At 42.4% G+C, this 24,622-nt stretch overlaps 1 protein-coding gene across 4 annotated transcripts in view; it reads left to right on the top strand.

The window, feature by feature from the left end:
* Positions 1–2,650: 2,650 nt before the first annotated feature.
* GPM6B (glycoprotein M6B) overlaps positions 2,651–24,622 on the top strand; it is a 104,098-nt gene continuing 82,126 nt past the window's right edge. For 2 of the 4 annotated variants that reach the window (XM_088667731.1, XM_088667732.1), the window contains exon 1: positions 3,100–3,470. In XM_088667731.1, the coding sequence (XP_088523857.1) occupies positions 3,467–3,470 (4 nt within the window). In that variant the 5' untranslated portion in view covers positions 3,100–3,466. Of the gene's footprint in view, positions 3,471–24,622 lie in introns of all 4 variants that reach the window. The other 2 variants (XM_088667735.1, XM_035116833.3) reach the window with 2 other exon arrangements.

Below are 24,622 nucleotides of genomic sequence, written 5' to 3'. Positions count from 1 at the left end.
AATAAACAGGTTCTTATTCTTCAGGCTACTGGAAACAAATGGCTAGGCTGTGCTCCGGTGAGTAGCACCCACCACAGACAGGGCCAACTTCCCTCCACCAACAACCAAAAAATGCACTAATCGTGGCTGTATAATGGGTTCTTTTTTCCTTAATTGATTTTCCATCATAAGAGGAAATTTGGGTTAAATGTAAAAAAGAGAGTATAGGCTGGCATTTCGATGACAATAGCATTATGTGGACAATGCATTGAACATGTGCATGGATATCACCAATTCCACAATAAACATTTGCATGGAAGCACCCTTTCTGTGGAAACACATCACCTATACTTGACCATGTTCGTAATTATGCAAAGACCCATTTTTCCAACAAAAAGGAATCTGCCAATCAAAGCAGGTCCATTCACTTTGACTGCTTTAGCAGTTTCTTTCTACTATCAGAGTCACAAAATTTTGATGGTGCTTTAACAAAACCCCAACATTTAGTGCAACCCCAAACTTGTAACCATAGAGTGATTGGGGGGGGGGTCGGTCCTCAATGCTGTTTAGACCAACCCCCAATTTTCCCACACTGTACTTTTAACTCGGTAAGTCTTAATGGTTTTACCTGCTGTTTCATTCCTTGAGTCAATATTGCATGGTTTTTTGTTGTTGTTGTTCTGTTTTATTGCTGGAAATTGAAGGGAATTAAACAAATGTATTAAATAATTTTTTATTTCATTTTAATCCATTTTGAAATCACAACACCCATTCCAGTATATGATCTTCCCAGGAACTGCAGTAAGACTTTTCAATTTAATCACATTAAAAGCCACTTTGCTCAATCACCTATTTTTATGAATGTTTTAAATAATAGGTAAAGATGCCTGTGTAGTGATATCTATAAGATCTGGACCACATTTCTGTTTAATAACATTAACTTGCATGCTCCAGTGGCCTCCCCATAAAATTAATCAATGAACCATATAAAATGAGCTACTTTTTTCCTAATTGTACAGAACACAGCATTCCTTTGCCTGCAGGGTTTTGGAATTTTATGTTTTTGCTTCTTATACACTATGAAGCTAACATCTGGTTAAGAATCATGCACTTTCACTATCTATGATCATTATTTCCAGTTTTTCCCAAGTGCTCAGCTCAGCAGTGATAATTTTCAGAACATAATGGAATAACCTTGTAAATATCAATCTCAAAGATGGCTTGCTCTTTCCCTGGCACTCTCTATAATTTGAATTGATATTATGATATGGCATACACACACAATAATTGAACATAATACGGTAGCTGAAAAGTGTAATTGGAAATCACACATTCAGGTGTAGAAACTTCAGGACTATTATCACCCACAGTGTGAACAATGATCTAAAAAGGTAAAATAAAATAAATTAAAATATGTTCTGACTATCAAAGCAAACATAACAATTTGTGTGTGTAACAGCATGTGAACAATTTCTCTCCATGTGGTCTAAAACAGGGGTCAGCAAACTTTTTCAGCAGGGGGCCGGTCCACTGTCCCTCAGACCTTGTGGGGGGCCGGACTATATTTTGAAAAAAAAGATGAACGAATTCCTATGCCCCACAAATAACCCAGAGATGCATTTTTTAAAAAAGGACACATCCTACTCATGTAAAAACACCAGGCAGGCCCCACAAATAACCCAGAGATGCATTTTAAATAAAAGGACACATTCTACTCATGTAAAAACATGCCAATTCCTGGACCATCCGCGGGCCGGATTTAGAAGGTGGTTGGGCTGCATCCGGCCCCCGGGCCTTAGTTTGGGGACCCCTGGTCTAAAATAATAAAAGGTGAATCGGTGACCCCAGGCTAGCAGCATCATTTAGACATCCATCTTAGTCACTTACTGGAATTTTTGCCTTTACTCGAAAGACCATAAGATCAAACAGCAGATTTTTTCTATATTAATTGGAGAATCTGCGCCAGCTGATTTGAACTGGTTTGGTACCATAATTTAGCACATTAGCTTGTCAACATTTCTACTGAGAGTTGTTAGGTGTTCATAATTCTCAGAGTTCCCTAGGAAGAGGGACTGACTGTTAATGCACTCTGAGCTCTATGAGGGAAATAGGGGCGGTTTCCTAATAACTCTCTTCACCCTTAATAAACCAGAGTTCCCAGGATTCTTTGGAGGAAGCCATCATGCCTGTTTAAAATGGTATGATGCTGGGTCACATTGTAACGTGCAGATGAGACTTCCTAGTTTGGTTCGTATTTCTCTGTCTGACAGTGGTGTACCAAACACCTCATTTATGATACAGATAGGTAGCCGTGTTGGTCTACCGTAGTCAAAACAAAATAAAAAATTCCTTCCAGTAGCACCTTAAAGGTAAAGCACCTTAGAGACCAACTAAGTTTGTTATATTGGTATGAGCTTTTGTGTGCATGCACATGAAAGCTCATACCAATAACAAACTTAGTTGGTCTCTAAGGTGCTACTGGAAGGAATTTCTCATTTATGATATTACTCTTATATTCTGCTTTTCCTCCAAGGTTGTCCGTGGTTCTCCTCTCACCCTTTGTAGCCTCACGTCCAGGTGAGGTAAACTCTATGGGCAAGTGGGAGTGATGAACCTCAGTCTCCTCACCTGCCCATCTCCAGTGCTGATAATCTCCAACCAGTGGCACCCCATTACAACAGATGCAGTTTCTTCAAGAACACCCCCTAGCTGCTTTTTATAACTGAAGTACTGACAAACAGAAATTTAACCAGCACAGAATTTCCCCCAAGTCTAGAGATGGGGGAGCTGCAGGTGGAGGGAGGACACAGTGCTGCACCTGAGGAACACCTTTGGCCACACCCACTTCATTAGGTGTGTAGCAGCTCATTGGTGGAGCCTCTGCTGGGCGTGGAGAAGGTCCCAGGTGCCATCTAGAAACCGAGCTAGATGGGCCAATGGGCCGGCTCAACAGTAGGCGCCTTCTTATCTCCTGACGCACCTGAGGGCGCACGCGCGCGCACCACTACAAGCGTGTATTCCTTAGAGGTCCAATGGTGTTACTCGGGAGATATCCTCCCCCAGGAGAGAGAGTTAGCTGCAAGGCGCGTGTAAAGAGCCACGCGATGCCCGGGAAGCTCCAGGCACCTGAAGTCTCCTCGCCCTGCATTGCTGCCCCCCTCATAAAGGCGTCCGAGGCCGAGGGGAAGAGCTGCCTCCGCGGAGCTTCCCTCCTCCCCGGCCTGCGGACCCGCGGCGGGGTCTCCTCTCTCTGAGGCGGCTCCGCGCAGGCCCCGCCCCCTTCGGCCAAGCAGGCGCGAGAGCGCATCCAGGGAGGGAGCGGCGCGCGGAGGAGCAGCTGAAGCGCCTGTTCCGAGAGAGGACGCCACCGGCGGGAGGAGTTTGCTCGTCTCCTTGCAGCCAGCCCGGGAAAGCCAGCCTTGAAGGGCAAGCAGGGAAGTCGCCACTGCCGCCGCCAGCCGAGCCACCTGCACGCCTGCCAGACGCTATGGGTAAGAGAAGGGCTGCTGCTTCGGCTCTTTCAGCGTTGCCTTGAGGTGCTGAGGGAGAGAGGTGCTGAGCATTTGGGAAGAAGTTGGGAGTTGCTTTACCCTTTGAGATCCTTGGGATGCTGAGAGGAGGGAAGGGGAAGCGACAAAATGCAGCCGAGGGAAGGCTTTAACTCCCTTTAACTTCACAGTAAGGTTAGAGCCCCGCTGGCTACAGATCACCCTGCAGAGGAGTTTTCTCTGCTCTGTTAAAGCTTCTGACCAGACACAAAGCAGTGCGAAAGAGCAAGCTTAAGATGCATGTTTTGTTTTGGTACAGGACTTTAAAACTGTAACATGACTTTAAAACTGCAATACTGCCCTGCATATAGTTCATGGACTCTCACACTCTTACTGTGTCCCTTTTTTAAATTGCAACAAAGCAGATCTAATCTGCCTCTGGTGGGTTGGAGCTGTATTTTGGAAAGGGATGATTAGAGGAAAGGCATAAGCAAACCGTTTCGCCTTCTTGAGATCTTGGCTACGGTGTTCACTTTTTTGAATTAAGTGTGTCCACCCAGCCCAAATGAGAATTTATACTTGGCTGTAAGTCATACGTCCCGGCTTGTGTCTTCGTTTAGGCTTGTATGACCTTAAAGCCTGCTTCATTAAACACAATCAATAGATCTACTCTGAAAGTCATGGACCGGGCGGGTGTCCTTGTGGGAAAGGTTTTGCCCGATCTTTGTGTGCAAATGACAACCCTCCCTTCTTTACACCTCCTTTTACTTTACATACCCCCCCCTCCCAGAAAAAGGTATTTAACTACTTTTAAAGCTCTCTTGAGTTATTGAAATAACGATGCACTGGAGCTTAGTCTTGATGGCTAAAAGAATATGGCAAAGATTTCACTAATGCATTCCAGCTGTAGACTGCTTTTTTAAAAAATAAAAAAAGACTCGGGGATTTATTTTTTGGATGAAGTTGTGAGAATTAAGCATGGTATCAGTTCTTTGTGACACGTGTAATAATTTTACAGTCAGCATAAATGTACTAATGCACTCCTGAGATGCTGCTTTACTTATGTGGTCATCAAATAAATAGGTATATAGTACATAGCATATGGAAGGTGTGGTGAATGACTTGAATTAATTTTAGGAAGTCCTTATTTAGTGAAGGTCTGTTATTGCAGGGGGTGGGCAGAGGTAGCGAAAGTGTGGAATACTGATCAGGAAGAGGAGGTATTGTAGGTTAGAGATAACACTGATGTGGCAGGAGAAATAGCCAAGAAAGTTTTTTCCCATTGTGGTGGAGTATATTCACAGTGTATTTTTATGACCAAAACTTCATAGGTATCCTAACAGGAATTTATGCAGAAAAAATATTTATTTAGAGAAGGTCTTTAACACTGGCTGCTCAGAAAGAAAGAAAGAAAGAAAGAAAGAAAGAAAGAAAGAAAGAAAGAAAGAAAGAGAGGAAAGATCTCTAAACATGTACAGGGGGAAAAACACAACTGTGACCGCAATTGTGACCAATTTTAAGGGGATTTCTGGAGTGTGGCAATACTTATAAGTTAAAAAAAGATGTAAAAACTGAAACCAGAAGGGCTTATTCAGAGTTCTTGTTTGATTTTGGTTGTTCTTGTGTCTTTGCAGATACAATTGAGGGGGGGGGCCCTAATATTCTATTTTGGCATTATAAACTTTAATATGTGCAGGATATCTTGGTTCTCAGAATAACTGGAATAATTGAAATTCAGCACACCGGTGGATCTCGGACTATCTATTGTATAGTTTGCTTACAATAAGCCTCTTTGGTTTGGAAGGTTAAAATGAATTCTTTTGGCTCCTGGGTAGAGCAGTTTTGTAAAATGCTGACGCTTCAGATAAAGAAGACCAAGTTGCTCAGTTTTAGACTTTGTATGACCCAATGAACGTTATCAGAGCAAGACTGCTGTTTATCAGTTCATATCCCTATGTTAGTATCCAGATGTTTGTGCTGTGCATCTGGTTTTAGTTTAAATTATATGTCTATATGGTCTTGGTTGGCCAAAGCGGATGTACAGCATCAAATTAGCTGACATTCTCAAACTGCTTTATGGTTTCCACAATTCCTTACACGTTGGGAATGGAGATTAGGCTCCTGAATTGCAGTGCTTGCTTAACTTTGAAAGAAGGGAGGAAGGGAAGGCAGAAGAACTGTCCCTTTTAACCTTGACAAATAGTGAGTGCACTCTCCACTCCAATGAAGTTGATGGGGAAAGTGCCATTTATATTAATGGACTTGTGCTGGCCTTGATCCAGATCTAGTTAAGGACAATTTAGTGCTTCTGGGCGGGGGGGTTGTTAGATTTTTGTATATAAAAATACTTAGCCTGTTCAAATAGGCTTGGATGAGCATTGTGGATCCAGATATTAGATACATTTGTTGGGTGCACAGAAGTTTATTTTGCGCAAGAGCTCAAACAGACTGGCTTTGTATGTATGTGCACGTGGTTCATTTCACAATTCCAAAATGATACAATGTACTCCTATTAACTTTTTTTTAAGCACGCTAAACAGTTTTAAAACTAGTTTCTGCCCATTCATCGAAGATGGTTGCAAGCAATCTGTATCGTTTTGCCCTCTTTGCAGAAGAAATGGGCCACTAAACACAAGCTTGGAGACAGGTCTCATTGAGCTGTGTGCTTAAGAGTTGAAAAGCAAAATGAAACATTGAACTCATTGTACAGGAGCGGGTCAGGTCTGCTAAGCAACTGCAACCTATCCAAGGATACGCGCCTCTTAGTCCTAAAATTGAAAGATTGGCAATTGAAATGGTAGCCAAACCATTAAGGTTCCGGAATGATTTTTTTATTGGCATCCTGTGCTATCTACTTAATTGCTTCTACACATGACTTGAAACTGATTAACTGTTATGGAATTTGGTAGACCATTCTTCTACTAAGATTCATTAATGCAGTAAAACATTAAGACTTTAAACGTTAATTGACTGACTAAATTAAATCATGAGACTAGGGCAGTATTGAAGAATATTGATTAAAATGTGGAAGGGGAGGAGAGAGCCACAAAGAGTACAATCACAATGATAAGCAAGAGTTAGAGAGATGTGAAATGTTTCCTGATTATTGTTGCAATTTGTTCTGATATTGAATCTTGGATATCTTAGTTTTCAGTTTAGATGTTTAATATTACTTGTGGTAAAAAAGGATGTTTTTAAAGTATTATAACATTGATAAAGGGGGGGGACCCTCCCCGGATTAGAAAAACCTTAAGTCATTACCAGCCAGTTGCCAAACTCCCTTTCTTGGGCAAGGGTCTTGAGTGTGTGGCTGCGGATCATATTCAGGTGCCCTTGGAGGAAACAGATTTTCTAGATCTATTTCAATTGGGGGTTAGGCCCTGTTTTGGCAGAGAAACTGCTTGTGTTGCCCTGTATGATGACCTCTTTTTTTTGGGGGGGGGATGTGTCCCTGTTCATTCTCCTCAACCTCTCAGCAGCTTTCAATGCCATTGGCTATGGTATCCTTTTGGAGTGACTCTCCAAGTCTTACATGGATAGTTGTTTCCAGAAAGTGATGATTGGGAGTGCTATTTGGCCCCATGGTTCAGTTTTATCCCTCATGCTGTACAACATCTACATGAAACCGTTAGTGGGGTCATTCAGAGTTTTGGAGCATATTGTCAGCAATATGCTGATGACACATAGCTTTAATTCTCCTTTACATCTGCAGGTGTGATAGTAAATGTGCTAGACTGAGGTCTTGTCTCAGTCTGGATGAGAGCCAACAAACTGAAGCTCAATCCAGATAAGATGGAGGCACTTTTAGTGGGCGGTTCCCTAGACTGTGATGGATTTGGGAGGGGGGTTGCCTGTTCTTGATGGGGTTACACACACTCTCTCTCTGAAGGAGCAGGTACTTTTGGATTTTTTGCTATCACGGCGCTGTGGTTAAACCACTGAGCCTAGGGCTTGCTGATCAGAAGGTCGGCGGTTCGAATCCCTGTGACGGGGTGAGCTCCCGTTGCTGGGTCCCAGCTCCTGCCAACCTTGCAGTTCGAAAGCACGTCAAAATGCAAGTAGATAAATAGGAACCGCTACAGCGGGAAGGTAAACGGCGTTTCCATGTGCTGCTCTGGTTCTCCAGAAGCAGCTTTGTCATGCTGGCCACATAACCTGGAAGCTATACGCCGGCTCCCTCGGCCAATAATGGGAGATGAGCGCGCAACCCCAGAGTCGGTCACGACTGGACCTAATGGTCAGGGGTCCCTTTACCTTTACCTTTAAGGCTCAGGTAGCTTCAGTGGCACAGAGTGGCTTTCATCAGCTTCAGATGACAGCCCAGTTGCACCCCTATCTGGATAGGGATAGCCTAACTTCTGCTGCATTTGCTCTGGTAACCTCTAGGTTATATTGCTGCAATTCAAAGTTCTGGTTTTCACCTATAAAGCCTTAAATGGCTCAGGACCACAATATCTCAAGGACTGTGTCTACCCATATGAACCGACCCCGACCCCGTGCTCATCATCTGAGGCTCTCTTTTGTGTTCCTTCTCCTTGAGAGTTCTGGAGGTGGCAACATGAGAATGGGCCTTGTGGTGGTGGCTCCCCATTTGTGGAATGCTCTCCCCAGGGAGGCTCATCTTGCACCTTTGTTACATAACTTTATACGCCAGGCAAAAAATGTTCCTCTTCTCCCAGCTTTCTAGCTAATTAAATAAGATATGGACTCTTAAATTGGGGTGGGGGTATATTTGCATTTCTGTTGTTTTAATGTGATAACAACAAAGGTTAAAAAAGAAGAAACCTTATATGATCAGTTCTGTAAAGTGTACCTACAGAGATTTGAACCCGGAGACTTAGGGTTGTTTTGACAGTTTTAGACTAGATAAGCAGCATTTGGGAACAGTGACCTACTGTGGGGCAAGACTGAAGTCTTGCTTGCAATAGCAAGCATGTGAAGAAGATAAGCGAAAGGACTGCTGTCCAGAGCAGGATTGGAAGCATCCAGAAACAATGTTGCTTTGGCCAGGGCTGTTAAAGCAACAGTCTTGATCTTTAAGAAGAACGTGATGTTTTAAAACAAAGGCCACTCTAAAACGTTGTTAATGTTCCATCCTGCCTGAAACTGTTAGTTGCGATCAGAACATTTGTTTATTCTATACAGCCATATTGTAAAACATAAAATATCATTGTAAACAATACAAATAATCATTAAATTGACTTGTTAATCAATTTAAACACCCGTGAAGGCCTCTTGGCATGAAAGGGCATTCAAGATACACCTGAAAGCCTGCTAAATCTCTGCTGAGAGAATGTTCCTTCCACAGCACAGGACTAAATGGCACTAAATACCCATCTTCTATTGGACTCCAATCAGGCCTCTGTAACACAAGGGCAACGAACAGTGTTCCTCCCGATGGAGCTCTGAATGCACTTCACCCCACAGCTCACTTATAGAAGTCACACTCTTTCCAATATTCTTATCTACCTGGGCTATTGACTTACCCTTCTGGTGCAAAAGGAGTTGGATAGATTTCACTAGGAAGCTCAGGGAAGTACAGTATAGGATGAGAGTTGGATGAGATACTATTTTCTAATACCAGTGCTTAGCTGGCATAATTGATGCCAATAATTAATGAGAACCTGAACAAGCTTTGATCAGTAAACCACATTAAGGAATGCGCAAACTAACAGGAACTGCCCAGTTATGGTAAGTAGTTACTTGACCCCTGATGTTACCAATTGAGGGGGGGGGGAATGGACTCTTTAAACAGGTCCTCAAAATGCAGTTTGAGTTGTGAATACATTCTCAAAGCACTCTGGATTAGAATAGCCACCTCAACAGGAGCTTCAGTTCCAGACAGGCCCTCATGCTTCTGGTAGCTGTGCAGACACTTGGTTTACCTCTTGCACTGGCAGAGGACGAGGAGTGCGGGGGGGAGCACACCGCCCCCGGCAGCGTGATCCCAGTAGGGTGCCATCGCGGCTGCCCCCCACCTGTGCTGGGCACCCCGCCCCTGCAGGCGGCGCGCCACGCCCCCACAACACGCGTCAGCCCCGCCGCCGTCTGCTCTCCACCCCCTAGTGCCGGAGCTCCGCCACTGACCTCTTGATAGATTTTGAATTATTAGGAAATTTCCTAACTGGCTTATAGACTTAACGACATCAGATGGATTTCTCACTCTCATGTTTGTTTGAATACTAGATCAGGCAAGCCACCATACATTTTTGGGGTTATTGTAGCCTTTGAGTCGAGGGCAGGCGACCCTTTTCAAGTTACTGCAGCATTGCCCAGCAGGGTCCCCTGAACTGCTGCTGAAGGAACATCCAGACTTCAGAGCTGCACCTCAGTTGTTCCCTGTAGACTTTTGGGGCGCCTCCCAGAGGTTTGGATGAAAAGCAGAACTCAAGTATGAATGCCATGCTAAAAGCAAAAAGGACTTGGATATTTCAAGAGAAGGATGTTTTCTTATATACCCCGTTGCTGTCAATAGATACACTGGCAAACCTGCCTTGTGCATGCAAATACCTTTTGTTGACAGAGGATTGTACAACACAGCTCCTCCCTCTAAAGCAGGCTTAGGAAGATCTTGTGCCAGAGGAATACTTGGATCTGGCTGCTTGTTAACTGCCCATGTGTTACTAACTTCCATCCCAACCCCTCCCTTTTCAGTCTAAACCCTGTTACATGCCTGAGAAACAATCTTGTAGCCAGATTCCTTGGCGTGAGACCGACTAAGCTGAATGGGTCTTGAACACTGGGGTTTTCATAAGAGAAGAGGAAATGAGCAGGCCAGTTCCTCCCCCCACTTTTAAAGGACATAGCTGTAGAATACTAAAGAAAAGTTGATTATACAAACATCAGCTCTCTGCATCTCCGTCTCTTCTTGGAAGACTAATGCCACTTTTTGTTTGAGAGAGAAGATGGCACACATTTTTTTCAGCAAACTTTTGAAAAGGTAACTTCAGGAAAATCAACTAAATGGACCTTTGGCCACACTGCTACTGTTGAAAAGTTATGTTAGTTACAAACTCCATGAACAGCCTACTTTTAACTACCTGGAGTTACGGCTCCAACGTTCAGTTTGAACTGGGAAAAGAAAGACAAATCTGTTTGTGTTTAAACTGTGCTTTCTTCTTCTGAACAGCTGGAGGCAAATCCTGAAAGAAAAGCAGCTCTCTTTCTTCCTATTCAACTGTACATTTTGTCCAGGCAGGATTAAAAACCCTTTGTGAGACGCAGTAATGGTCAAATTTGATTAGTATTGGTCATTATAGTTGGCTACATTTCAATTGTGGGATCCTTTGGTCCAGTCCACGCTTAAATCCTTTCTTTTCATATGCATACTTTCCCCCTGATGAACTTAAAAATATTAATTGCTATCTCTCTTTACCTAAATAATCCATTGTTCTTGAAACTTAATTGTGTTTTTGTTTGTTTGTTTCAGATCTCATTTGAATGGTAAACTAAGGGAACCAAGCATTTTTTTTTAAAAAAAAAAAGTCTGTGGTTTTTGTATGTGAACTATCACACAACTGATTCTTTTCTTACAATGTAATGAGTCATAATACGCTTTTAAAGTTAAGCGTGAAAACACACTGGACTGTATTGTTTAAAATATTATGAGGGATCTTGAACTTGCTTTGATCAATGGTTCCTTGAATAAGTTCTCTGTTCAAGTCAGATGACAGAATTTGACACTTTGGATTGTTTTAACTTTAATATATATCATTGCCCTCTGAACATTGTTAGGTTATTTTGCTTGCCTATGTAATGGGAAGATCATAGTGAACACTTGTTCTAAAGTACTAAAGCATTCTGCACTTTCATTTTTTAATGTTCTCAAACTGAGCCTAAATTTCATTGTGTTCAGTTCATGCATGATACCTAAGTTCACATATCAAATCAGCACAGTTACATGAGCATCCACACTGTGGGATACCTTTTAAAGCTTCAAAGGGATGCACTCTGCTGAACTCACAAATGTGAGGGAGGAAGGAAGGATAATATCTAACAAATCTTCTCCTAACATCTGTTCACATCCTTACACACACCCTTGAAGGTTGTCCCCATCTAATCTAATCTATGCAGGGTCAGGACGGGTCACGCAAGGAACTCCCTGCCTAAGGCTGGGATCAATGTTGCCCTTTTACTTACACAGTAACGTAGATAGAGAACATTGATGGCCAATGTGGTTGGTGCCTGTGGGTGCCTGTCTGTACTTCCTAGGGTGCCAGAGAAAGATCTTAGCAAATCATAGAGATTAACTGTAAAGTATTGTGGAGCAGTGGGCAACGCCTTTTCTCCATTGATGTGGGGACACCCCAACACCATTTTGTAGTCCTGCCTCTCTTTCAGATGTGGCAGTTATTGTATACCTCATGGCAGCCATTTTGTGACTGGTGCCCATGGCGCGCTCTCAAAATTCCAGATGTGTTCACGGACCGTAAGAGTTGCTGACCCAGAGCTGCTATTGAATAAGGCTCAAAAAAGATGACTTTGGTTACTACTCTGACGAAACAGAAAATAAAAGGAAGGATGATGAGGGACACTGTACCTCTGAAAAAAGTAAGAGTGTAGTGCTGTCTCCACTGCTTAACTTAGTGGAGGCTATAGTGTGCACTGATCCTGATGTCAGATTTATGTCCATTTATCCATAGGCGTAGGGTTTGGCCTGTTTGTCCAATATAGAGAGCTGAAGGGCACCATTGGCATTTGATGGCATACACAATGTTAGAAGATGAGCAATTAAATAGTCCTGAGATGGTATGTTTGATGTTGTTGGGGCCAGTAATGGTGTTGTCCGGGTGTATGTGGCAGCAAAGTTGGCATCTGGGTTTATTGCAGGCTCTGGTACCAGTGTCCATGTTAAGTCTGGTGGTGGTATTATTGTGGGTGAGGAGTTGTTTAAGATTGGGTGGCTGTCTGTAGGCAATGAAAGGTCTTCCTCCCAGGAATCACAAGACAGAGAAACCAGTAGGAGAACACTTCAGTGTGGTGTAGTGGTTAAGAGCGGTAGACTTGTAATCTGGGGAACCGGGTTCGCGTCTCCGCTCCTCCACATGCAGCTGCTGGGTGACCTTGGGCTAGTCACACTTCTCTGAAGTCTCTCAGCCCCACTCACCTCACAGGGTGTCTGTTGTGGGGGAGGAAGGGAAAGGAGATTGTTAGCCGCTTTGAGACTCCTTCGGGTAGTGATAAAGCGGGATATCAAATCCAAACTCCTCTTCTTCAATCTCCCAGGACATTCTATACAAGATCGCAAAGTAGCTGTTTTATTACAGAAAAATTTCAGAAACAGACTGGAAAGAGAAGTTGCTGAATTGCAACTCATTACCAAGCTTAAAACCACAGAGAGACCTGGTCTGAATAAGGACATTGGATTCTTATCTCATTATACATGATAAAGCTTTCTTTAGCACCTCACCCCTTGCTTTTTTCCTGCGAGACCAATTGCAGTCGTTAACAGTCATCAACAGGTTTACCACTCCTATCAGCCAATCACCCATTCCCACCCCCTTCTGAGTAATACCCCTCCCCACCCTCTGACTATACATAGGGTCTGGTGACTTCTGTTTCAGTGTATCTGAAGAAGTGTGCATACACAAAAACGCTCATACCTACGACAAACTTAGTTGGTCTCTAAGGTGCTACTGGAAGGATTTTTTTTATTTTTTGTTTAAATCATTGTGTAAGTTTGAAAGAGAATAAATGAATACAGAGGATAGAAAGTATCATCTTCCCAAGTGTGACCTTCTGTAAAGTTTTCATTTATGGCTATGTTGGCTTCCCGAGCATGTCATCGTTAGAGGTGACCTGTTCATCCATGGAATTGAATATTATCACCTTCTACCTTTAGTCAGAAAGGTGAAAAACATAAAATTTAATATAAGAGAAAGTGACTTACTGTAGCGCTTCATTAAAACATGGCAGTTCCCAGTCCCATGCTTGCTACACATCTACTAAGCAGTGAGGCAATTTGAGCAGGGATCCTCTGCAGTTTTCCCATGCTGGTTTTTCCCTAGCTAAGGACTCCACCATCTACTAATCAAATGAAGAAAAGCAGTTGGGGGGGGGGGGAGGTTTGCAGGCAATAAGTGGTGGCAGACAAGAAAAGGGTTATGCTTCTTGCTCCACCAAGTGCAACTTCCCAGCAAGTTCCTCCATTACTTCCATTTTGCTCTCTGATAAATAACAAGGAGAATTCTACATTTGCTACTGAATTCCACCACATGGGTCTGTTGTATGCAAGGATGAAAGCGTCTTTATATTTAGGTGTCTCCCTACAACTAACAGGAATCACGGTCCCAATGTTCCATCCTCCTAATATCATTGATTTGATCTATAGTATATTCATGTCTCATTCTTAATTATTATCATTATTATTTATACCCCACTAGGTTTCCCCAGCCACTCAGGGCGACTCCCAATCAAATATTAAAAACACAATACAGCATTAAACATTAAAAACTTCCCTAAACAGGGCTGCCTTCAGATGTCTTTTAAAAGTAGAATAGTTGCTTATTTCCTTGACATCTGATGGGAGGGTGTTCCACAGGGCAGGCGCCACTACCAATAAGGCCCTCTGCCTGGTTCCCTGTAACCCCACTTCTTGTAGTGAGGGAACCGCCAGAAGGCCCTCGGCACTGGATCTCAGTGTCCGGGCTGAACAATGGGGATGGAGACACTCCTTCAGGTATAGCTCAAACCAGCAATAAAGCACACAAAATGCATTAGAACAACACATTCATGTTGATGATTCAGAACTGGAGAACAGTACCATAAAAAGGGAAGATATTCTGGGGAAATAAATGCAGGGTTTGGTATAATCCTGGCAGTGATTTTTTTTTTGCTTAGATTTCAGCCAGCCGATGTTTTTAGGGGGGGGGGAACTACTTGAATAACCCTTCACAAAAAAGTTACATACAACTGTAAACATTGTCTGGAATGCTGATCTGAGGAAATTAAAACTTTGCTTCCCTGTGATGTTTGACACCTATTAACTTCTGTCTAGCTCGACAAGTTGCCAGTAAAAAGGCATCAGTTGTGCACAAATCCATATCTAAATTTTATTCCAAAAGCAGTAATCTGTTTTTAGTCTTCAGGGAGTTGTTCCCTGCTGTGAATAGGAAATGGAGTATAATTCCTACCATATATGATTACTAGATCTTGCAATCAGCTACCATAATTATTGCCACATCTTCATATCCATTATTTTTATCTCACATTTTCATTCCATCCTTCCTCCAAACAGCTCACAACAATGCACATGCATGGAGCTTGCACTTACTCTAACCCAGGCATCCCCAAACTGCAGCCCTCCAGATGTTTTGGCCTACAACTCCCATGATCCCTAATTAACAGGACCAGTGGTCGGGGAAGATGGGAATTGTAGTCCAAAACATCTGGAGGGCCGAAGTTTGGGGATGCCTGGTCTAACCTCACAACAATCCTGTGGAGGAGACCTGGCTGAAAGCATGTGACTGGCCCCAGGTCAACCACTCAGCTTGATGGTAAATAGGGATTTGAACCCAGATTTTCCTAAGCCATGGACACAGTGACTCTTATATTTGTGACAAATTGAAAATAAATATTGCTTGGTGGGAGCAGCTGCTGATGGAAGCTCTGTTTAGGCAAGTACTACTCTTGTGAATTATCCCCATAAGATATATAACAAAGGGATCTGTGGTTTTAACAGCATTATTCCATGGAGGAAAAAAAACATATAAGCACAGCTGGAGCATGGTATTAATCTACACAACACAGGCATATTGAATTCAGAAGAGCAGCAGACTAGTTTCTGTGTATGTCAAATGGATTTCCTTTAAAACAGTGTACCAATGCAGCTGTCCATTTCAGAGGCAGCAGTACAGAATGTAGGATTCAGATTTCCTCCTTGGGCAATTGACTCACAGCTGACGCCCCTTGCATAAAATGCTGAGAGAAGATAGTGCTTAATTGTACCATTTTGTAGGAGAGTTTGGGTGGTCATATTTTGACTTAGTAAGTTGACATATGAAGAAGCCTCCTTGCTCTATATGCAGCACCTGTGTGTGAAGGGGTAAACCAACCAACCAGCCAGGAAATCTTCTTTTAACTAGTTTCTTGTTTTGTCTGAACCAGGAAACTATGGCTAACAGCTTTGCAATGAGTAGACTTCAAACCATGCTTGAATGTTCTGACTTGTTCTGAAGTTGTTGGCCATAATTCCCTGGTTTATAGTTAATGGAGGACCTCCTGTTTGCTTGCTCACTTGTGCAAAGGGGAAAGCAAAGAAGCTTTGTGTGCAGCTGAAAGACTGGTTCATATTTCAGCTTATTATGTCATGCTCTAACAGTCCAAACATGGTGAATGAAAAAGCATGAAGCAAAGTATTAACTGTTTCTCAGAGCAGTCTGGGTGTACCCATCACTGCTCATAAAAGCAGACTAACTTTTGCCTGCAAATGCCTTCCTGGTGTAAAACGTCTTGCTAACATCTCTTCTGAAGTGCCAGATAATGATGTACTTTCACACTTGTGCATAGCTCATTCCCGCTTCATGTGGTTGATGGAGAGAAGCGCATCCTTGTTTTACCTTCTGTTAAAATTGTGTTGGTTTAGCTATGCTTGAGCAGCTCTGGAAACTGTACCCCATGCTGCAATTGTTGCCAGTGGAATTGAGGGTGGAGCCCGTCCATACTTTTGCTTAATGTGGATTTTGCCTACATTAATTCTGGATGAACCTCTAACTTCACACAATCCAGACTTTCACTATGGGACAGTAACATCTGGAAAGGAAGGAAAGTTCTGTCACAAGACACTATTAAGGAGACATAGTTGGTCATTTCCCCTGCATTCTCTTTGGTTTATCTTGAACTCCACCCTTCTCCCGCCATGCCCCACCCACCTTCCTCATCCTTCATGCCTTCTGCTTTAAGGACTTCTTATTCTTGTTTCTGGGAGCAATCTTTTTAAATTTCCAAATGGCTGATGATTTCAGCAGCTGGACATTTATTTATTTTTGTTAGCCCACCCCTTTAATGATTCTTTTGCACTTTTCATAAAACCACAGGCTTGCAGTCATGACTTGTTAGAGAGAGAGAAACCATAATCCTAGGTTTGAATGTAGCACTTAACTGCCTATCTCTTTCCTGGTTTGTACCCCACTCATACAGGAGAAGGACTGAGGCTGAAGCGATCAGGCGTGGTCAGTGCACCACATCCTTGGCTTAGCATTATGTGGAAATACTGTCATTGTTTCAGCACTGACCTGTGGAAATGCCCAAGAAGAGCCATAGCACAGACATGCCCATTGCAGCAATCTTATTGATATAAAATCTAGCTGTGTGTGTGGATGGAAGCACTTAGAACAGGCATCCCCAAACTGCGGCCCTCCAGATGTTTTGGCCTACAACTCCCATGATCCCTAGCTAAGAGGACCAGTGGTCAGGGATGATGGGAATTGTAGTCCAAAACATCTGGAGGGCCGAAGTTTGGGGATGCCTGACTTAGAAAATCTTCTAGTGGTCCAAATGCTGTCATGCATCATGTCTCTCTGTTTTCTTAAGAAAGGTGCAAGAGATATAATAGAATCAGGCGTGCACGTTATTTTGCAGAGCCCCTGGTTTCAGACAAATTGATGTAAGTTTATTAATCAGTTGGTTGTTAGTAGGGAGTCGTATTCAGACAAATGTAAAGTAGCCTTTCTTATGCTTACTCAGTATGGGGATAAGATGGAGATAGTAGTCAGGTTTCTGCAACACACAATGAAGAGTCGTGAATGTTATACAACACTAACAAGTGTTAGATGCAGGTTTTTGATGATTTTTTTTTGTGCCGAACCCTACTGAAATCTTGTAGTAGTAGTAGTAGTAGTAGTAGTAATAATAATAATAATTTTTATTATTTGTACTTCACCCATTTGACTGGGTTGCCCCAGCCACCCTGGGCAGCTTCCAACAAATTTAAAAACATAATAAAGCATCAAACATTGAAAACTTTCCTTTTCAAGGCTGGCTTAAGATGGTACATATGCCAATAAATATTTGAGATCTGAGTAAGAGATGTACTCAGTGCTTTGTTTCCTGGGGATACACAGTTCCCACCTCCCAAAGGTTCAAAGTGTGGCACTTACTGTAATAATTTCATAGTGAGTACCGGCACTTTTTTATTTTTTAGTTGCAGTCCTTTAAAATGTTTCAGTGGACCCATGAGATGAATCTTACAGAACTGTGGCTTCTATCCATTCCATTTAATCTATAGAGGGCACCTAACGAATCTTCACTGTGATCTGGCAACAACTATTCCACCAGGCTATTGCAGATGGAGATACGGGACATTGCCTCGGCTAGCAACTTTTAGAGCAGGGGTCCTCAAACTAAGGCCTGGGGGCCGGATGCAGCCCAATCGCCTTCTAAATCTGGCCTGTGGACGGTCCGGGAATCAGCATGTTTTTACATGAGTAGAATGTGTCCTTTTATTTAAAATGCATCTCTGGGTTATTTGTGGGGCATAGGAATTCATTCTTTTTTCCCCCCTTCAAAATATAGTCTGGCCCCCCACAAGGTCTGAGGGACAGTGGACTGGCCCCCTGCTAAAAAAGTTTGCTGACCCTTGTTTTAGAGCCTCTACTCCTTGAATTCTTCCCATTATAGCAACTCTGTAACTAGGAACTACTGCCTGAGTTTTCTTTCCCCTCTTCTCCTTCCCAGTCACTTTGCCTTTTGTTTGTGCCTTCCAAGATTATGTCTGATTCTTGGTTTTTGTAAGATGCTTTGGGGACTTTTTTTTCCCCTTCAGAAGAGTGGGGGCAAAATGCTTTAAATATGTTGGCTGTTAACTTGAGCAATAGTATGTCAATCGGTTAGTTAAGTACCGGCACATCTACTACTTACTGGCATGTCTTCAGCCTGTTACAACAAGTTTAATGAATGGTAAAGGATTGTAACCCGCTCTGGAACCTTACAGTGAAGGGCAGGTATTAAAATAAATAACATAGAACGTGAGTGGTCCTTAACATATAGTATGAGTCTGTACATTGAAAATTGGCATTTTATCAATGTGTATAATGACAATTTCTTATGTAAAAGTTGCTCTATATGGAAACAAACATGCACCCTGTGACCCCTTTGATGAACTTGGAATCTCTTTATTGCACTTACAAGCTGTATTGCACATGCTCAACATATATCACGTAATTACTTTTGGGTATTCTGCCCATCAGACTATTGCTCCATACTTGTTGAGGCATTCTTTTCCCATCCAGTCCTCTTCTCAGTTCAGAATTGAATTAGTCCTTAATTCTCTTGACTAGTATATACAGGAATTAGCTGGTTGCAGTTACAGTACTGCTTGATTATTTTTAAAAAAAAGAAATGTAAGATGTGCAGTGAATATGATCTTCCTTTATTATTACATCAGATGAGCAGAGTGGTACCTTTATTGAAAATGTAATGTCTTACTAGTGACAGTTTGTGAGGGAGAAGTGGGGGAAGGCAGAGGTAATGGGCTGAATATGAGGAAATGCAGTTATTGGTACCTAGATGCCATTTAAATCAAGACTAAAGAGTTAAGCCAAAAGCTGGCGGGTTTTGAGTTCAGATAGAGGACAATGATGAGGCTGGTAGCAAAAAAATTATTGGAAGGAGCATGTAAGGCTTAGCATTGGGAAATATAGTAATTTAAGTAAGGTGGGAGGCTTGGCTAGAGAAAGGTAGTATAATTGTAAGAGCGAAAAGTGGGAAATGAGGACAGAAAGATAAGGTTGGAGATGTTCACGGGGAGCTTTGAAGGTAAGGACAAGAAGTCTGTGCTGAATCTGTGGAGGGGCATGATTTTGGCAATGCATATTTAACGGAAGTGAAAGAAACTAAGATGAAGGGAGAATTCTAGTAGTCAGATCAGTGTTGACCAGAATTTTAGTTAAAGGGGGTGTGGCAAACTGGTGTATCTACCCCTCTGGCCAATTGGTTCAGGAGAAACATCATCCTAGCTGAATCCCAGCTTACCCCCATCCATACCTGTAGCTGCATATTGAGCATCCAGGGACTGAAATGCATGTGATTTTGGGTTCTGGGTTAGACTCAGCCTGACCCCTGTGTTTTTCTCCCTCATGGCTTGGATTTATGGCCTACTTGAAATGAGGCTGCACTTTAAATTTTAATACTGTATTTTAATCTGTATTTTTAACTAATTTTTTTTTATGTTTTATTGTGGTTCTGTTGGTGTCAGCCACTTATGGCCTACTTGAAATGAGGCTGCACTTTAAATTTTAATACTGTATTTTAATCTGTATTTTAATTAATTGTTATGTTTTATTGTGGTTCTGTTGGTGTCAGCCGCCCTGAGCCCGGTTTTTGACTGGGGAGGGCGGGGTATAAATAAAAATTTATTATTATTATTATTATTTAGGAACATAGAAAGTTGCCTTATACTGAGTCACTTCATGTATTTCTCTAGATCAGTGTTTCCCAACCTTGTGCCTCCAGCTGTTTTCGGACTACGATTCCCATCATTCCTGACCACTGGCCTTGCTAGCTAGGGATGATGGGAGTTGTAGTCCCAAAACATCTGGAGGCACAAGGTTGGGAAACACTGCTCTAGATGACTATTGCCAACACTGAATGGCAGTGGCTATCCAGGGACTCAGGCAGGAGTCTTTCCCTGTCCTGGTTTGGACATGCTGAGGATTAAGCGTGGATTGAATTTCTTCATGAAAATCTTGTCTTCTTCCATTAATTCATGTCCTTTCCCTTTGAGCCACAGCCCTTTCCTAATAAGCCCACCACCGCCACCAAATGACTAGGGAGCTTTGAGAAACTTCAGCTTAGGACACTGAATACCATGGAGGAGATTGTATATGGACATTTCTTATTTTAAGGTTGAAGACAGGAAGACCTAGTTTTAGTATCGGTATTCGAAACTCTCATTGTTCTAAGTGCATTTTGCAACAGGGAATTTCATTAGCGCGAGCACTTTCTGAGCTCTGGGCGCAGTACTGCGCCTAAGATTTCAGATTAAAACTGCAGAGTGGAAGGAAAGGAGCACCTTTTTCTGCCTGCACACTTCCAGCTACTCTCTGAAGACTGGAGAAGAGAATATTAGCAGGGTGGGCAGGGGAAGGACCAGTCACTAGACCATGTTGGGAAATGAACGTGGTAATATTTTAGCTGCAGTTCATTCATTTTCAGCTTTGTATTCTTGTTAAAAAAAAAATACGTGCCTATTCTGTCATTGTGCCCATAACCTAGGTTTAATGTTCCATTTAGCTCCTAGCTTTCATACCTCTGTTTCTAACACTGCCTGGTTTCTGTGGAACCTGTTCGGAAGCATCCTCCCTGTGTCCAGTTCAGACATACATTTTGCTTTTCAGGGCTTATTGGTTTCTAGGCTGCACTCCCAGCAGTGTTGCATGCATCGTGCTTCCAAATGAATGGTCCTGTTCACTGTTCCAGCAGCATAGGGAAATCGTGTGCTCCCTATGTTCCAGCCTAGTAGAACATATGTCGTGTTTGCTTTTTTAAATCAGCGTTGTTTGTTTTCACAGTAGTTAAGAAGTTGACATTGGCATGAATTCCAGTTCTGTAGGAGATGGAATTTAAACAAGTTAGTTGAAGCAGGGTTGCTATCCAGTTCCCTGAACTTACAAGAAATAATCTTTAAAAAAAATCACATCTGAAATAGGAACTCTGTTGTAAGATTTGCCAGTGCATTTCCTCTTAATGTGCTGAAATACAATACTGTGGTAGGACGTGTCTTGTCCTTCTGATTCTTTATTATTTGTTGAACAGTACAATAGTATGATGAAGTTGGCTCTGTGTATAAAGAAGGTAGCCATAATTGCTGCTTATATTTACAGATGTGTGTTCCCCATACTATCTTTAGGCAAGCCAGCAAGAAAACATCTCCCACACTTAATAACTGTTTTCCCAAAGGACCACAGGATGTGGGGCTTTCCCATAACAACAAATATCCTCATCTTCAGTTTAGCTCCCTTCTACATTGTAAAATATTTCAGTTTAAAGGCACTAGATGAAGTTGGCATTTGGCTAATATTTTCTGTCAGAATCAAGATTGTGGCTTCTGGGGACCTCTGAGCCCTTGAGAGATTTAAAACCCGCCCCCGCCCCCAAATGTGAGTCTTTCTTTCTAGCAGTTCAAAAGCATACTACCATGAGTAGATAAATAGGTACCACTGGGGCAGGAAGGTAAATGGCGTTTCCATGCGCTCTGGAACTCGTCAGGGTGTTCTGTTGCACCAGAAGCAGTTTAGTCATGCTGTCCACATGACCAGGAAAACTGTCTGCAGACAAACGCCGGCTCCCTTGGCCTGAAAGCAGAGATGAGCACTGCACCCCATAGTTGAATTTGACTGGACTTAACCATCCAGGGGTCCTTTACCTTTACCTCTGAGATACCTAGTTAAGCTTGGTAATATTTCTCATATTCCATAATCTCTGGACTGCTGCCATCAAGCACTTTTCCTTCAGCTTGTCTGCTTTCTCCTACTCTTCTCCACTTCCCAACTATAGGGAAAAGCAGCTGAGCCCAAGATAACAAGGAAGCAAAATAAACCCCAGAAGAATCTATTTTCTTCTTCCTGGTAACCTATTGAACAAGAGAAGGGTTTGGGGATTTTGTCATACCACCCACAACTTGTTACTGATGCGTTCACAGCAGTCATCTGTTTAGCAGGTTTGCCACACACAAGGGCATCCTATACCAGATGTGGGAAGTTCTTGCTGTTCCCAATGCAGCAGCTTCCTGCCTGGATCCGGCTTCTGAAACAGAAGGGAAATTCATTTGGGGAAGTCTGTTCCATGGATTGTCCTTGGTGATTTGTCTTTCCACTCCCGAGCCCATATATAACTTCGCACGGAGAGATAGAAAATCAGGAGAGTTGTATTTACAAGTAGTTTTCTATTATCTAGGGGGCAGCACTCAAAGTTGGGGTGTCATTCCATTTCTTTTCATATGGACCTTGAACTTGTCCCACTTTTGTTCTGGTGAACATGACTGAGTCTATCCTGATCATCCTGCTTCTCCTCCTCCCTGTGGCCCTCCAAATGTTGTTGGCTTCGAATGATGGGATTTGGAGTCCATTCACATGGTTTAAGGAGTCCTGGTTTAGGAAAATGGAAAAAAGCGCCATTTCTCCACTCTTGAAAAGTTGTTGTTGTTGTTGTTTATTTTTATTTTATTGAATTTATATACTGCCCTATACCCAGAGGTCTCGGGGCGGTTCACAGAATAAAATCTCTCGTTCCACAAGTCAGGACAACAAAATAAGACAACATGTTGGGGGCTGGGATACCCTAAGTATAAGCCAGTTTCTCTCCTCTCTGAACTTGTAGGAGTTTTTAAAATCATATGAAATAGAAGTCTAGTAGCAAGATTTTCTGATGCATTTCTTTTTAAATATTATGATACATAATATGTTGCCCTGGCTTCTTCTAGTAGTTGGTTTGGAGGGATAAACATGAGTGCTAGTTCACACGTAGTGCTAAGCCAGAGCTGTGATTTGTTTCTTCTTGCCTTGGCAAGAGGACTGGTGTGACAGACATGATTTGAGCAGTGTACACTACCAACCTGCTTGTTTATGGTAAGCTGTAGTTTGTTTCAGATGCCTCCTGTTCTCTCTATTGTTCCATATCCCCACTTGTATCTTGCTCTGATTGCAACTTCTGAGTTCTAAATACTGGCAGGTATCCCCTGCTATAATTCTGTAATCATTCCAAATTAGTACCCTGCCTTAGTTACGGTACTTAAATCCTTATTTGTAGACGTATACATGAATTGTATTAAATTATGGCATCTGTCTAAATGACTGCATTTTCTGAAGTGGGAAGAGTCGCACAATCCCTGACATCACTTTAAAGTCATCAGATAGCAGTGTGAGAAGGGGGAGAACTGCAGGCAATTAGACTTGTCATCACCAAATGTGGCCGCTGCTTGTATTATCAACTGCAATAAAGATTGAGAGGACTGAGCCTTCCACCCCTAGCCTCACATCAATGCAAACATATACATTATCTGGGGTAGTAAGGGAAGGACTGTAGCTCAGTAGGCTAGAGCATCTTCTTTGCATGCAATTCCGGGAATCTCCAGGTTGGGTTGGGAATGCATCCTTTCTGAAACCCTGGAGAGCTGCTGCCAGTCAGCACTGAGCTAGGTAGGCAAATAGTGTGACCCGCTGCAAGGCAGCTTCCTATGTGGGATGCACTTTCATAGGGTCTGACTATTTTATGGGGAGCACATGCTTGCTGCTAACCATAGGCTCTTTCAGTAACACCTGTAGAAGAAATGTGTGAAATGGCAACATTGTGTTTGATGTTTCCCTTTCCCTGCTGATTAGCTGCTGCTGCTGCTGCTTGTGGGGCGGCAGAGGAAGTTGGGATAGGTGAATAGGCCGACATCATCTGACACATTTTTACAAGTTGCCATTGGGAGGACATAAGAGATGCCTAGGGTACCACCTTTCTTTCCTTCAAAAATCAAAAAGACAAAAAGGAAAGGAAAGAGAAAAGAACAAGAAAAGTTAAAGAGTAAAAAGAAGAGGAGGAAGCTGAGAGATATATCAAACACAAATATAAAAGTACAGTGGTACCTCAGGTTACAGACGCTTCAGGTTACAGACTCTGCTAACCCAGAAATAGTACCTCGGGTTAAGAACTTTGCTTCAGGATGAGAACAGAAATTGCAGCGGGAGGCCCCATTAGCTAAAGTGGTATCTCAGGTTAAGAACAGTTTCAGGTTAAGAACGGACCTCCAGAACGAATTTAGTTCTTAATCCAAGGTACCACTGTACTGTATATGTATCCTTCTATCATCTTCAACCCACATACAAAGAAGTGAGCCTTCCCATCTCTCGCCTGAAGAAGCTTCACTCTTCCTTGTCCTCACATTGGGTTCCACCAGCTCATCAGGTAAAAGAAAATTCTGGTTAACATTGCAACAGCATGTTTCAATATTAATATTGGTGAATGGAATCTCTCTCTCTCTCTCTCTCTCTCTCTCTCTCTCTCTCTCTCTCTCTCTCTCTCTCTCTCTCTCTCTCTCTCTCTCCCCTAGCTTTAACATTAAAAAACAGTTCAGTTGCAAAATTTACAAAGAGGTTTCTAAGATTACTTCTTATTAGAAAGATACATAGCAAATCCCTACTTCATTCTCCTGTGATCAGTAGAAACTATATTTC

Source organism: Zootoca vivipara, chromosome 4, assembly GCF_965207765.1.
Source record: "Zootoca vivipara chromosome 4, rZooViv2.hap1.1, whole genome shotgun sequence".
Classification (NCBI taxonomy): domain Eukaryota; kingdom Metazoa; phylum Chordata; class Lepidosauria; order Squamata; family Lacertidae; genus Zootoca; species Zootoca vivipara.
The sequence above is the reverse complement of the archived record's forward strand: the minus strand, read 5'-3'. Positions and strand labels throughout refer to the sequence as shown.